Source organism: Tauraco erythrolophus, chromosome 7 (genome assembly GCF_009769465.1).
Source record: "Tauraco erythrolophus isolate bTauEry1 chromosome 7, bTauEry1.pri, whole genome shotgun sequence".
In the NCBI taxonomy this organism is placed as follows: domain Eukaryota; kingdom Metazoa; phylum Chordata; class Aves; order Musophagiformes; family Musophagidae; genus Tauraco; species Tauraco erythrolophus.
Genome location: NC_141471.1, coordinates 39409192 through 39425222, shown reverse-complemented (window position 1 = coordinate 39425222; position 16031 = coordinate 39409192). Strand labels below are relative to the sequence as shown.

Genomic DNA, 16031 nt, shown 5'->3' with positions numbered 1-16031 from the left:
TTGTCTTGCCTTTAATTCATATTTCATAGTTCTGTTTCAGTGCAATTTTAGAAGCTATAAATATTGATTTGCATTTACAAGTTGATGCAATTAATTATTTGTGCTTCATTCTTTTTCTTCACTTTAAATTTTGAAAGTCCTTCTTCTTGGATAATCTTGAAAATGAGGAGCGTTAAAATATCTATCTTTCCCTTTAGGGTTTTCCTGGAACTAGAGGAGAAAAGGTCAGTGTGACAATAGAATAATGTATAATTTAACAATTGGAAACAGTTATGTAAAAAAAAGTATCTTAGAAATGAGGTTGAATTTTCATGGAGTCTAAAAGTCTCACTGAGAAATTAAAACAAGCATTGAGAAGGAGCACAGTCTTGTGGCTTGGGCTGGGATGCTAAAGAAGTGAGTTTTACACCCTGTCTTCTTATGAACAAGGTACTACAGTGCACCTCACTACAGTTTCCCCATCTGTAGAATGGGTATAATAATCCTTAATTGTTGGTCTGGTTTATTTAGTATATATACTATACATACACTTTGGCACAGAGAGTTTTTACTGTAAGACCATATAGTGGGACCTGAACTGGGATGAAGCCAACTGGGGAAAAAAGTCAAGTTTGGAAGTGTTATGTCCAGGAAAGCATGTATTTAAAATAATTATCTGAGGAGAATTAGTCCCTTTTCTTACAAGCCTTACTCTTAATTCTGTTATAATATTTATTAAAGTAATAAGGAAAGATTTCAGGGTGTCTACCATATACCTTACTCTGGAGATATTACTGTGTTCTGTGTGACTCCAAATAACACCTCCTGTAGGAGAAATGTTTTTTGCTTCCTTGTGAAATGGTAGTAATTAAGCTGTTGTCACCTGTTATCTCTCTCCAGGGATCCAGAGGTGACAGGGGTGACAAAGGAGTCAAAGGAGACCAGGTAATTTTCTTTTCCAAATGGTTGTGACCTTTAGCTGAATGTGCACGTGAGCAATAATGTACTTGTGATATAGCAAAAACCAGGAGTGGCATGGAGGAAGGGAGCCTGGAGGCATCTTCCTGGGAGAAGAGTGGTCCTACCTGACGGGAGGGCAGTAGGGCAGCCTCTGTGTCCATGTGTCCCCCAAGCCCCTGTGCATAGCAGGGTGACAAGGCAGACAGGGATTTCCCTGGAGGTAACCTCAGCCTCTCCTGGGCTGTGCAGTCCAGAACCACGACGGCTTGCCAAAATGCTTTTGGCTGGTGATATGATAATACTGTGAAGAGGGGAAGAAAAAAAAAAAAAAAAAGAAGACAAAAAATAGTGCGATGAGATTCTTGACTTGAAGGTTCTTTCACAAATAAACTGCTTTTGATGTAAATGGAGAAATGCCATTCCCAAATGCAGGTTTTGGGATTTGTCCAGGTAGCAGGTTTGCCAGTCGACAAAGCACAAGTGGGATGTTTTTGCTGGAGAAGAGGAATCAGGCAGTAGAGGAGCACATGAAAAAGCAGTGTTACTGTACAAGGGGCTTTACAGTAAAATTTTACTTAAGATTTTCCACCTACTGCATCACTTGCAGTTCTGAATCACAGTACGAGTTTTTTTTATCAATACCGGTGCATAGCACTTGTTTTATTTCCGTCCAAGGAAGGTACTGCATTGTCAAAGAAAGATCACTCCACTTTTGATGATTTTTCTTTCACTTTGTAGGGAGAAATTGGCTTCCCTGGAATGCTGGGACAAAAAGTAAGTGGGCATGATGTGTTGGGGAGTTGCGTTAAGTGCTGGCATAGGGTCAATGAATGTCTTCAGGGCCATCCTGGGAAGTAAAAGGCATTGAAGGTCTTTCTTGACTCAATGACCAACACTTATCGGACTTGATCAAATTCTTTAGGCTTTTTATCTTAAGAGAAATCTCTGAGATTTAACTGGTTGTTGTTATTTGTCTTTTTTCCCAGAATATTAGCTTAGTCATAATCTTCCTCCTGTTTAACATATTCAAACTCTTGTTTATAGGTTCATAACTGGCCTAATTGTTTGGGGTTTGTTCACTTGAACCTAATAAATATTTCCTTCTTGATGTTCTGAATTGAAATGGTGCTACTATAAACAGCAATGATAATCCTGACCAGTTTTGATATCGTCATCGTTCTGTACTTGACAATCACAATTCAGATGTTGTTTTATAGACAGAAATTCTAAAGGAGGATAACTTTATGACATAATCACATCTTATGTCTGAAATTAGGATAAGAAAATAATAGTTGCTTCTAAGGAGGCTAGAAGACGAGTGATTTCATCTCCCTTTCCCTGAGTGACTTAATTACACATCCATCTTAGCTGCAAAGGAAGATATTGCCAAAAGGGTCAGAGAGTTTTGCTAGCCTCGACCCCTCCAAGTCTCCAAGCATGTTTCCAACCTCTCCATTTGTCTTCCTCTTTAGATAATGGATTTTTCAGGGAAATTTTGGTACATTGTGAGAGATATTTTTCACTTTATGCTTGTTTTAAAATATTTTATTAGAGTTTTGATGTTCTGAGAAACAAATGGTGCCAGCATTATCTAAAGGAATTGTGTGAATTAGAGCACCATCCGCCTGCTGTCTTGTATAAGGCAGATATAACCAAGGTAACATGCGTTTCTATACTTATGTCCTGCTTCCTTCCCCACCAAGGGAGAGATGGGCCCAAAGGGACAATCCGGAGTACCAGGACACAGAGGACCTATAGGAAGACCTGGAAAACGAGGCAAACAAGTAAGACCACGGCATTTCCCCTTCCTGTCCCTCTCAACATCTGTGTGGCTGCGGCATACGACCGTGCGGTCTGTGCTCTCGTAGTATCATGCACTTTGTCACGGCGGGAGCGGGCAGAAGCTCTGAAACACCTCACACAGATGCACAGGGGTGTGCCTCAGCTTTAGGGCTGGAGCCTTATCGGCAGCATTCAGCTCCCTGGCTGCACAGCATGGGGGAAGTTGTATTTTCCCTGGATTGGCAATGAACTCATTGAATATAACTTGAGCAGACCTTGAATGCCCTCTTTGAATCCTAAGCAACACAAAGCCGCAGTCCCCATCCCACCTGATGGATGGCTAGAGAGTTGGAGCAAGGTCCAGGTCTCAGACAGTGTGGGGTGTAACACTGTGGGGACCTAAAATTTTTAGATCCTTAGCCCTGAGGCTGACTTAGGGAGCAGCGCTGCTCAATCAACAGGCAGCTTGGTAGGCTGCCATGCCAAATAGGATGTATCCAAAAGTCAACACGTTTCAGACTGCCCAGGTGCCATCCTCTGCTCCTAATGAACAGGTTCCTGGGATGAGCGAAGGAAGGTTTGTAGGAAAACACTGGGTTTCTGGGACTCTGAATGAGGGAAGAATTGCTGTGGATGTTACAAAAAACAGCCTCCTCTCCTCAGCTCCGGGCTCAGAGGTAGTGTCAGCATCTTACAAGGGACATCTCATTGCCTGTCCATGAATTTTCTCCCTGGCTTACCAGTGCAAAGAGCTACACTACTTCTGCTATCAAAAACATTGCTTGTGTCCACTGGCAGTAGCCGCCTGTACGCTAAGAATGGTATGCTGTAATGGATTAAACTGCTATGAGACCTGTGGCAATGAAAACCACCGGTCTACACATTCACACCTCAGTCCTGTATCACACTGTAACACACTCCTGGTTTCTAGCACATGCACTAAATGTAGATCCAGTGTCTGTTCAGGCTCTGCCCTTGCTTCCAGACCTGCCTGGAGAATGCTTTCCAACTGGGTTGAGCTAGGCTTTGCCCAGGCCAAAGTATTGGTGAACACAGACCAGCTTGCAGAGCCACAAGGCTTTGGAGATGAGGTACTGGAACAGGTTGCCCAGAGACGTCATAGATGCTCCATCCCTGGAAGTGTTCAAGGCCAGGCTGGATGAGGCTTTGGGCAACCTGGTGTAGTGGAGGGTGTCCCTGCCCATGGCAGGGGGGTTGGAACTAGATGATCTTTGAGGTCCCTTCCAATCCAAACCATTCTATGATTCTATGTCCAGTGCAAAGAACCAACGCACTAAAATATCCTCCCTGTTTCTCCCATTTTCTCTGTTAACACTAAACCAAGATTGATTTGTTAGACTGGATATTGATGTGGTGATTCTCACCATAGTACTGCCTGCCAGGAACATGTTCTTCTGCTCTGAGCAATGTCAGGAAGACATATAGTGACCTTAAGGTATGGTAATCTTGTATGGAAGATGTTCAGAAATGGGATGGTTGACAAATGGTCCTTATTTGAGAGCAGCCCTGAGGAAAAGGAATTGGGAGTGCTGGTGGATGAAAAGCTCAACATGAGCCGGCAATGTGCACTGGCAGCCCAGAAAGCAAATCATATCCTGGGCTGTGTCAAAAGAAGTGTGGCCAGCAGGTCGAGGGAAGTGATTCTGCCCCTCTACTCAGCTCTCGTGAGACCCCACATAGAATACTGTGTTCAGCTCTGGAGTCCCCAACACAAGAAGGACATGGAGCTACTGAAGCGGGTCCAGAGGAGGGCCATGAAGATGAGCCGAGGGCTGGAGCACCTCTCCTATGAAGACAGGCTGAAAGAGTTGGGGCTGTTCAGCCTGGAGAAGAGCAGGCTCCAGGGTGATCTTATAGCAGCTTTCCAGTACCTAAAGGGGGCCTACAGGAAAGCTGGAGAGGGACTTTTTACAAGGGCGTGTAGTGATAGGACAAGGGGCAATGGATTCAAACTGAAAGAGGGGAGATTTCGATTAGATATAAGGAAGAAATTTTTTACATTGAGGGTGGTGAGGCACTGGAACAGGTTGCCCAGAGAAGTTGTGGATGCCCCATCCCTGGAAGTGTTCAAGGCCAGGTTGGATGAGGCTTTGAGCAACCTGATGTAGTGGAGGATTTCCCTGCCCATGGCAGGAGGGTTGAAACTAGATGATCTTTGAGGTCCCTTCCAACCCTAACCATTCTATGATTCTATGATTTAGGGCTTAAAATAATTAAGCTGGTGGAACTATTTTTCTCAGACTTTCAGATGAGTTGTCAAGATTAGAAATTGTGTGTAAATTTGACACTGACTACTCCACTATAGCATTTTCCAAGGAGGAGATAGCAATATTGCTATAGTTACCTGTTAAAGTCAACAAATGGGCCTCTCTGAGTGCATCTTTCTTTGTGCATTTATTTTAAGCAACGATATCGGGGATACAAAGGAGACCGGTTCCTAGTGCTCTGAATTGCCACCTGCAGAGCCTGTTTCTTTCTGCTGACTGACAGGGAAGAGAACCTGTTCTTGCTAGACCAGCTTTGGTGTTAATGTGCATCTGCTCGGATACAGGAGCTCGTAGACATCGTGGTTAATGGGCTCAGCTGAAAGCATTTTATTTGCAGTCTGGATATTCCCAGCATTGCAAACAGAGGCACATGCCTGCCTCACTGTTGCTCTGATGCCATCAGGTAATATCTGAAGTGAAAGTATAGCCAGTGTGGGGAAAAATTAAAGATGGGTGTTGGGGAGGGAATAATAGGTCACCAAATAAAGAAGGTATGTGCAAGATGACCCAGAAGAAATATTTTTTTGTCCTTGATTTGTCAGTTTTTAAAAGCTGATGCATGCTCTTTGCTGGTTTGTTGTTTTTTTAAAAAAACTGTGCTCGTCTGTCCTGCCAAAGTAACATGCACAGAATGTTTCTGTAGTATGAGGCAAAGAGAAGATATAGTGCCTGCAGATCAACTTGAATACAGTGCACTCCTTACTTGACCTTAGGTGTTTTGTCACATTACAAAGTGTCTTAATCAAAAAGTGGTGATGTAAACTGCGTGATAATTTAAGGCAACAATCTGTGACTAAAAGAACTGCAGTCTGGCCCTAAATTGCAATTTCCAGGCAATTTCAGCATTTTTTTCTACAGGAAAACAGGGCTTCCCTCTCTAATTGGTGAACTAGCTATTTCCTTTCTTTGTTTCTAATCCTTTGAAAAAACTTGAGAGTGGCACTTTAAGGCTCTGTGGCTCTGGCTGCTGCCTTTAAGAGCTGTAGTTATGGTCTGGCTGTTTGTTCAGCTGAGACGATACAGTTCCCATCAACATGGGGCCATTTCCTGTCTCTTCATCCAGCTGACAACCCTAGATAAAAGCTGCTAAATTAGGAAGGTGTCACTTCCACTTCCATTTTGAGATACGTCTTGATTATCCCACTGACATCTTCAGCTCTCCTCTGCCTCTGAAGCAGCCTTCCTTAAAGGTGGCCAAAAGGTGGGAGTCACAAGTCACAACCTCACTGCTGTCTAACTGAGATATAACACCCAAAGCTTTGGAACTTGGGAATTGACCCTAAGCAGCAAGTTTAGGGTTTCAGCCTTGATAAGGAGGAATGACTTGGAGCTTTAGATAACGTTACTTTGAAAGAAGGGAGAGGAATATAAACATTGTCCATGGAAAAAACTTTTCTGAATGCCATGGGTGTACGTGAAGAGAAACAAGGCAAAGATATTTAGTATAAATCTCTGCCATTATTATTTAATCTATCTGTGCCAAACAAGAAAACATTAAGCAATCATTCCTTCAAAGCAGAACACACAGCAGACAGCTTGTTTTCAGGCAGTACATGACCGACTGGCCCTAGCTTGCCTCTGCCAGATCACTGTTGTGTGGGGGAAAGAGATTTCCCACAGGCTTCTTGGGGGCTACAAAATCCTGGTCTGCCAGTTCTCTGTTGCGTAACGTAAGAAGTAATTAGGGACCAGCCTTGCTGACATTCACATAAATATTGGAATGTTTTGATGGCACAGAGCTTTCCTAATAGGATTAAAAAAAGCAAATATCCAATTAGTTCTCTATGGGCCATGACAAAATCAACCTTCCTCTGTTGAAATGGTGCAAGTGACATTCAAACATATCCATGGGATACAACGTATTATATAACAACAAATTATTTTAGCATATATTACTATATATGCTTCATTACTCTGAAATTAGACATGCAGCCACTCGTCATGCATCCGTGAATGCACATTAACCTGGAATTAAACCATCTTCAAAGAACTCGTCTCCTTTGTCATTAAAGGAAACATCATTTTTGTTATGCTAAACAATGTATGTTACATAAAAATCAAATCAGATATTTAAACTTTAAGCTGTGTAACACACTTCTGAAATATAAAGCTAAGAAATTCAAGCCTTTGAGACCATATGAGCAGGAAGATAAATACAGTTATTTTTAATAAGTGTCGTCATATTAAATTCAGGAGCAAAAATAGGAAGGTGCTGAACAGTTCTAGGGTGAGACTTCCAAATGCCTAAGGGTATGGCTACACAAACAAGCTCCTGTGAGGCAAATTAGGACTGATTTTAGAGAATATTAGCTATTGTAGGGTAACTGTGTGTAAGCTCGTTTCCCATATGTAATTTTTCAGCATTTTAGAGGGACACCATCTGTCAGCATGGTGTTGCTGTGCACTAGCTTGCACTGGTATAAGGCCACGCTCTTGCTTTCTTGGACAAACTCTTGCTTGCCTTGCAATAATTTGTTAACATAGTTATACCCCTGGTGAAAATCAAGGAGATATAGGAGTCCAGGAACCTAAAGTACTTCTGAAAACAGTGTGGGCCTCAAAGTCATTAGCATGCGTCTGAAAAACTGCACCCCTAAAACTGGGAGATGTCACTGTGGAAGCCCTTGCTGATGTTTTATTGAATTTTCTCTTTTTTTCCCCGCTGTGTATTAGTGCAGTAAGTAGGGATTTCCAGGGTCACCTATTTCAGCTTCACCAGCCCTTTCTTTTTGAGCTGCACTGACTCCTAGAGAGCTACCAGGGGTAAAAAGGCATCCTTAAAGAAAGGCCACCAAATGTTTGGAGTCAGAGCAGGGTGATTCCTGACTCGACTCAAAGCAGATCTACTGGGACCGTTCACTTTTAGGAGCAGAAGTCCTGCCTGGACATGCTTTTCTGTCTCCATGTAGAACAGCACCTTTTCCCTAGGGTGGTGGCTATGAAGTTCATGCTGCATGCTCCTATTGACTTTCTTGGCTTTCTTGAAAGGGAAGACAGTGCTGGCTGGAAGACCTAGTGTGTTATTAATAGTTTAGCAAATAAATGGATGTCTCCTCTCCCCTAGGGACTAAAGGGAGACATTGGACCTGCAGGTATCATGGGTCCACCTGGAAGGCCTGGTCCTTCTGGCCAGCCGGGCCCCCCTGGACCTTCAGGATCAGGTAAGCAGGAGATGGGGTGATTTCCTAAACCATGTCCCCGCTCCCCAGCCCTTCCTGACTCATCACATATGCCTACATAGGCCCCTTTACAAAAAGTTCTGCAGGGCTTCGTTTGCTTCTCCACTGGCAGCAAGGAGAGGATTTCTTCTGAAGGCAGGTCATGCCATCCTGGTCCTTTATAAGACCTCTATACCTTACCTTAAAGCCTACATCATGGCTTCTGATGTTTCAAATAAAACTGAAAACATGGCCTGTGTGGTACCTGTGGGACTTTGGTAGATGGGGATGATGAAAAGCCATCTGGCAGCCTTGGAAGGACTAGTTAATCTCCATCATCAAAGGTCTGCTGTTTCTCCAGATATCCTGGTTTACAGTGAAAGATTGTGATTTCTAATCAGTCAGGACATACTCACCCTGTGCAGCTTTGTAAAAAAAAAAACAGATGAGACTCAAGTCACAAGAGCAGTAAGGAAAAAAGGAAAGAGAAGGAAAGGGATAGAAGTCAGAGGGAAAAAAAGGGTGATGAAAAAAACCTCTCTCCTTTTAGTTAAGTGCTGTAGATCTATGCTCCCTGCAATTGTGCGTGAAATTATGAGAAAAATCTAACCGATAATTGTACAGCTTCAAAGCTATGCACACACATGAACTCTAGGCAGCTTGTGAGACCGAGCACAGACGTGAATGACAATACACGACCCACAGTGTTCAGTGACATTGGACCCTCAGGTAGGGTTTTCTCAACTCAACTATATACTAAAGTACCTAAAAAAAACCAACCAAAACCAGTTGGAAACTACTGTTGCCTCAAATGGAGAACAGCTACTTGTACTGCAGCCAATCTGTTCAATGTCCTCTCCCATTTTGCTTTTCCCTCTCTTACATCAGTAGGCAGGAGGTCGCTTTCTTCTGGTGGTCTGGAAATGGTACATCAGTGAAGCTGGGGCTGCTTCAAAATCTTCATGTCTCATGTCTGACATTATGAAACATCTTTTTCCTGACTAAAATAGCTGGACATTTTCAGAGGGCAGAATTTTCACCATGCCTATGGGATGGCAGCCAGAATCTTGAGATTACTTTCAGAGGTTTTATTCCATCCACAAAAAGTTTATGTGTCAGGCTTGTTAATCTTTTTCCTCTAGAATATAAATTCTGATCCTAAATGATCTTTCTGTAATGATGTCACTGCTTGCAGTAAGAACATGTTGGCTCATAGTCTAATTCTGCAGAGTAGCACATCCTTGCCGAAGTTTGAAAGTCAAAAAGCAGTGATTTTTTTTTTTTTTTTTTTAGATTTTATTCGTAGCACTCCTATATTTCTGGTTGGGTTTTCTTGTCCAGAAACCTCTGAAACAGCATTACTCAAGTGGTTGCACAAATGCACAAGCCCAATGAGATGTGGATGTCTACAGAGTCTGACTCTACTAAACGTGGTGCATAGGTGCTGTAGAATGATCTGAGTGTTCATCATTACCTGAATTTCTGTAGCTTCAAACAGACTGACGTTTATGTGAAAATCCTAAGCAAGTGGCCTCTCTTTTTCTCTGTAAAGTTGGTAGAAAAATTTAAAAAGTGGTCTGAAAAAAATTACTGTGGTACAAACCCTCATCTTTCTTCTGAAGTGCTGAGATTGGTGGTTTTGGTAATCACTTCCTTCAGTTCCCAATGGATTTCGTGGGAGATGTGCCTCTCTGAAAATTTGCATAAATGTATATATCCACCTGACCTCTACTTTTTCCACTAAGGCTGCGTTTGTGTGGCGTATGTTAACTTCATAACAAAGCAACCTGGCATTTTGCTTCCTAGGGCAATTCGCAATAGGACCAAAAGGGGAAAGAGGACTTCCAGGGCCTCCAGGGAGATGCCTCTGCAGATCCCCACATCATGTGAATAACCCACCATATGAGGAACCTGTGTTTGGACACAGTTATCCGAAAGTCCCTGCGGTGAGCAGATTTTCTGAGAGAGGATGTGAGCGGTTCTTAAGTACTTTTATTGTAAGAGGTAGTGTACTTACCATTATTTTGGATTTAACAGGAAAGATGTCTGCATGGGGGCAACATGATATTTCTAGTATCCACCACCTCTGAGATGCAGTCAGTGCAAAAGTCTGGTCTCATAACCCTTTCTGAGGGTTGTGTGATTGAGGTGCTGAAATGCAGCCGTTTCAAACCATCGGTCATGTAGCACATGTTTAGAAACCTTTTTTCAAGTCTAAGGATGCTCTCTTCTATCTGCTACTGTAAATACATAATATGTTCTATTTATTTCAGTAAATTGAAACGTATTTCAGATTGGTCAGTGAAATAAGCATCTCTTTCTTGCTTATTTTTAATAAGCAAGACTGTCTGCAAAGACAGTGATTTCAGAATTAAATGTTGAGGTCAAGCATTCCACATATACAATAGAACTTTCTCCCAAAGCACAGACCTTGAACCAAAAAGGAGTCTCCACGAAGCATGGGAGTCAGGCTTCTGAGCTCCTGTCTGTAGACATACACTTTACATAGCTAATGTCAGTCTCTCTCCTTCTGGAAAGTGTTTTCCCGAGCAAATTGAACAAAGTTCTTTAAAGGACAAGTCATTGGTGGAAAGTGACCTAGCAATCTTTCATCTCTGATTTCTTTGGGCTTTGTAAATACTGTTTCTGTACTTTTCCTTCTGCTGGTCCTTGCCTTATTATTCTGTTCGTTGTAGCATTTAATCAACAATGAAAATGCTACCATGCTGCTGTGTACCAGCATAGCCCAGCCACTCCGCTCATGCAAGCAGATATTGCGGGTGTCTGGTCGTCTCTGAATGACAAAAAGCAGCGATTAGCTTTGTTAACTTTCCCATCTGTCCTGTTGTCAGAAAGCTGTTACAGTGTGTGAAAAGGACATACTCAAACACTGGCCATTAAACTGGGTCATTGAACTCAATCTTTTGCATGAGCTACTGCAAGTCTTGTCAGCTGCTCACTCATCCCTGTCTGTGCTGCATTACAAAAAAGCCCCATTATTCTAAAAACTTAATGGTGAGAGAAGAACGTGCATGAAATATCAGTACTTAAAAGGGGCCTACAAGAAAGCTGGACAGGGACTTTCTACAAGGGCATGTAGTGATAGAACAAGGGGCAATGGCTTTAAACTGAAAGAGGGGAGACTGAGATTAGATCTAAGAAAGAAATTCTTTACTATGAGGATGGTGAGGCACTGGAAGAGGTTGCCCAGAGAAGCTGTGGATGCCCCATCCCTGGAAGCGTTCAAGGCCAGGTTGGATGGGGCTTTGAGCAACCTGATCTAGTGGAAGGTGCCCTTGCCCACGGCAGGGGGGTTGGAACTAGATGATCTATACGGTCCCTTCCAACCCAAAACATTCTACAATTCTATGAAATATAGGTGCATATCATATGCTGCACACTATTGCGAAAAACTATCATGTACTTCACGGCATGGAGACCTTATAGGATAAGGTATAAGGCTCGTAATGTTCTGTGTAGATCTTATCACCCTCCTTCTCCATCAGACAGAGTTTCATACCAGATCTTAAAAAATTGTAATGAGAGTGTAACTACCTAAAATACAAGTACCCTACACTATCACTATGAACCATCATGTTATGGTGATCAAGTGCCATTTTGTTCTCAGAAACACAGAACAGCAAAGAAAGAAGCTCCAGCTCTCAAAGTGGAGCGTTTGCAGAGCAGTGCTCCCCGTTTTCCTGCCCCATTTGATTTACTCCCTTGAGTGTCAAGAGCAGGAGCTTAAACGCTGCTATTATTTATTCTGTTCAGATGCCCGTGTAGCAGCTTTGAAGCCTGCCTTGTACCACTGGGAAACTATTGTCAGGGTTTCTATAGCTGCGCATGGATAAGAGCCAGTGCTCTGTGTCCCCAGTCCCCGTGTCGGTGTGCTCTGCCAAAGCAATGTCTTACTGCGGCACGTCCTGGTGCAATCACCCACTTGCCCACCAATTCCTCCAGTGCCAGCCCTGCCAGAGGAGGGGAGAGGCTAGGAAACAAAGCGCTGTTTTTCTGTCACTGGCTAAGATTCATTCCAGTTTTTAACTCTTGCCATTTCAAAGGCCAGTGTCTGTAACACAGAGTTTCAGACAGCACAGATCTGCCATTGATTTCCAGAGAAATGAGAGCTCTGGGGCTGGAACTTGAGCTCCTGAGCACAATTACAGAATCGGTTCTTTGCTGGCTTTCTGTTTCTTTGCTTGCTTTCATTCAAGCTGAAGGCCTTTTTAGTCAATGCTTTTTTAGTGAAAATGGTCTTTGTCGAGGGCTATGGGAATATTCTGCTATGTAAAAATTTCAAGGTAATTTGTTTTAAAACGAGCCAGTTCTGTTTATCTTGTGGGAATCAGGCGCAGCCCTAAATCCATTTTGCTCAGAAGCACTCCATTTGCTTTTTCTTAATTTAAAAATGGTTTGAATCTTGCTAAAATTAATTTGATTAAGCTGCTGAAGGAAGAGATTATTTCCTAATGCTCCTTACAGCCAATTTCAGTGGCTGAGACATTTAAAAAATTGGTTAGAGAGCAGTTGGTCCTAATTTTTCCATTTTGAACTAATTCTTTTCTGTTTAATTGAAGACTTGGATTTACACTAAAGTATATACATGTAAAGAAACATGCATTTCAATTGCAAATAAATCTAAATAAAGTACAAAGTAGTAAAAGCTAAGCAAAGACTGCATTGAGCAATGCATTATTTATTTTGTAGCCATAAGCGTGCCTGAAATATTACAGACAAACCCACAAAAAGCATTTATGCCAATATGGATTTAGCAATTGTTCCAGCATCTAACCATTTAAGCATCTGAAATTTTTTCATAGCAAGGACTGTGCACAAGTGTTTGCATGATCATTGCCTGTGGATGTGAATTCTGAAATCGGGGCCATTGGAGCCATAGCTAGGGGCTCAAGAAAGACCATTCTCCTCTGGAAATCCGTGTCTCTTCTTACCAGTTGCAAAGGAACCTCTTACAGTTTGGCAGTCTGTGAGTGTAAAAGTTCTCACCCAGGGCTGGAACATCATTCTGTTTCTGAAAACAACCGAACCATTTTTCTGTGCAATTATTTACTTATTTGCTGATACATATGTCAGTTTACAAAACCAGATTCCATGACAATCCAAAATATTTATTGAGAAGATTACCAATCACCTCTTTTTCTGTGCCCCAGATTTTTGTGGTGAACAATCAAGAAGAATTGGACCGGTTAAACACTGAAAATGCCTTAGCTTTTAGAAGAGATCAGAGATCTTTGTATTTCAAGGATACCTTTGGATGGCTCCCAGTTCAGGTGAAAATATGACTGTGGTCTCAGAAAACTCGTGAGTGTATATTTCATTTTTAAATACAGAACATACTTCTGTACTTAAGGTGTCGTACAGAATCAATGAAGCAAATGGAGAAAAACCTCATTTTTGAGCACTGCCACAACTGTACCTAATTCTGTGATTTTTGTTCACAGGAGTCATAGTTACTGAGGCGTTAACACATCAGTGTTGCAGGTTTTGCTAACCTCCCTGTGAACCAGGCTTCACTGGTGAACAAACTGGGGCTGAATTTGGAGAATTACGATACTAAAGAGCATTTTTTATTTAATACAGAATAAGGCAAAACTCACCAGAGTACGTGATTGTGGGAGAACACAAACCCTGCAAACCCAAACCATGTATTTCCTTATTGCTTCAAGGAGCTAAGCTAAGTCCTGCTGAAACCAGCAGCAGGTATCTTTCTTGTATCTACTGGGCTTTGAGTCAGATTCTGTGAACCACCAAATAGCAGGGTATGAAAACCTGGTTTCAGGATCAGCCTCCCACAACCCTTCACCTCTGCTTGCTAGCCAGGCTGCTCATGATCAGTTCAGTGACTGCTGTGTGTTTCTTTGGCCAGCTCACCCCTTTTTATCCCGTGGATTACCGCTTCGAGGCTGTCGGTACCTGCGGAGATGGGATTGTACAGGATGGGGAAGAGTGTGACGATGGCAATTCAGTTGTGACCGATGACTGTATACGTAAGTTACAGTGCTTCAAGAACATTCTCTTTCTACCAGTGAAGGTGTACTATTTGTTACTGCAGGGTACACTGCTGTGTAAATCATGCAAATGTTTCACTCAGGGGAGCTTGCATGGTTCGTGGATCAAGCGCAGGCACTGGGAGAGGGAGGCACAACAGCCAGAGCATGAAAACTGAGGTCCTTCATGCATGTCGATGCCATACACCAGCACAAGACAGAAGCGATGCCATGTAATTCTTGTGCATGGTCATTGAGGACCGTGTACCTCACTGAGCAGAGGTGTCTGCAGTCAGAGCAAAACCACTGCATTTCAAAGGCCAAATCCAGCAGCTGGTTTACATACACACCTTACCTGGGGGCTGCCAGCTTTTTACGATGAGGCTTACCTTTGCAGTGCACCACAAAACCCCTTAGGACAGACACTGAAGCTGGCTGTATCTAATAGTATGCCAGATCCTAGGTCTAGTAAAACCCCTTTGGATTTTGTTTTTCACTCACATAGGGAAGGTGTCAGCCCACTATCTTCGCTATTAGGTTTGTACAACACTTGATTCCTGTTCAGTTAAGCTTCCTTTCATTTTGCTGGTTGTGGATAACAAAGAGCGTATGAGGATACAAGCAGCTGTGGAGCTGTGGCAACCTTCACTTGTACCGTTCAGTTACTTTTACCTCTCAATTCCTTCCCCAGAGTGCAGCACTCTACACCATTTACAGCTGACACACAGCAGGTTTGGTACTCTGTCGGTTCTAGCAAAGGGATGGTTCTTCACATTTCAGAACAGATATCAGCCAACACTGAAAAATGTGGTTTTCCTTTTTCTTTTTCATTTCTTTTATATATATATTCATTTCATTTTAGCCTGACTTTGAAAATGAGGTGTATGCAGCCATGGTCTGTGTGAGTTTGTCTATCCAACTATCCATTGCCACCCTTCCCCTTATAACTTAGGAATCCCAGCCAACTTCTCAATGACAACAGGAAAGAGATTTCAAAGGCAATTCACTTGCAATAGGTACAGGGAGACATAAATAAATGTCCCTCTAAGCATGCCTGGCTGCAGAGTAATCCAGTGAGAGAGCATGAGCTCTCCAGGCTCCAAGCATGAGAAAATGATGCAATTAGAATTTGCAATCAGCCTCGGGGAACAAGCATGTAGGAAAATAGCATTCATTAGTTCTAGTGCCTGCAAAATTGTACATTGTGTGTCTGGAGGCACATCATGTACTTTGTGCTATACAATGGGCAAAGCTTCAGGTCAATCGAGGCCTTGCAGTACACAGACTTCTGACACTGATATGACCTGAGGAGTTATCATTGAGTCACGTGGAAATGAGCACATTGTCGTTATTCTGCTCTTGTGACCCAACCAAAAGAAAAAGGTTAACCAAACGTTAAGTGGATTAAATTGTAAAATAGGCTTATTCTTAGAAGCATCAATTTCTGACAAACAGATACTTGCTGCAATAATTTAATCATATCTATTTGTAAATAACCCATTTTAACTCTTATAAACTCCCTATTCTTGAGTGTCCTTTTAGTCCATTTCCTAATAGTGTCTCTGAGAAAATGTCAAAGGGATTTTAGCTAAATGAATTTTTTGATCTATAAAGTTGTACTCAAAAAGTTGAAGACATCAAAAGCAAAGTCCTAAGTTTATTTGCTAGAATAACAGACAAATTCATATATTACTGCAGCCTACATGCCATTCACAATGAAAAAAATGTCACAAGGCCCACTTACACTCCAACCAGTGGGAATCAATGGGAAAAACATGTTTTTGGCAATCATTACATATGTCCTTTTTTTTTTTTTATGGGCAGGAAATAGGTCTGCATTATTCTGTTTGTGTGTA

At 42.2% G+C, this 16031-nt stretch overlaps 1 protein-coding gene across 1 annotated transcript in view; it reads left to right on the top strand.

Moving 5' to 3' along the window:
- Positions 1 to 16031, top strand: part of COLQ (collagen like tail subunit of asymmetric acetylcholinesterase) — a 42690-nt gene that overhangs the window by 24014 nt on the left and 2645 nt on the right. The window contains exons 8-15 of the mRNA XM_086614647.1: positions 198 to 224; positions 880 to 924; positions 1678 to 1713; positions 2643 to 2723; positions 8074 to 8170; positions 9974 to 10113; positions 13339 to 13458; positions 14055 to 14175. Coding sequence (XP_086470773.1) covers positions 198 to 224; positions 880 to 924; positions 1678 to 1713; positions 2643 to 2723; positions 8074 to 8170; positions 9974 to 10113; positions 13339 to 13458; positions 14055 to 14175 — 667 coding nt within the window. The remainder of the gene's footprint in view (positions 1 to 197; positions 225 to 879; positions 925 to 1677; positions 1714 to 2642; positions 2724 to 8073; positions 8171 to 9973; positions 10114 to 13338; positions 13459 to 14054; positions 14176 to 16031) is intronic.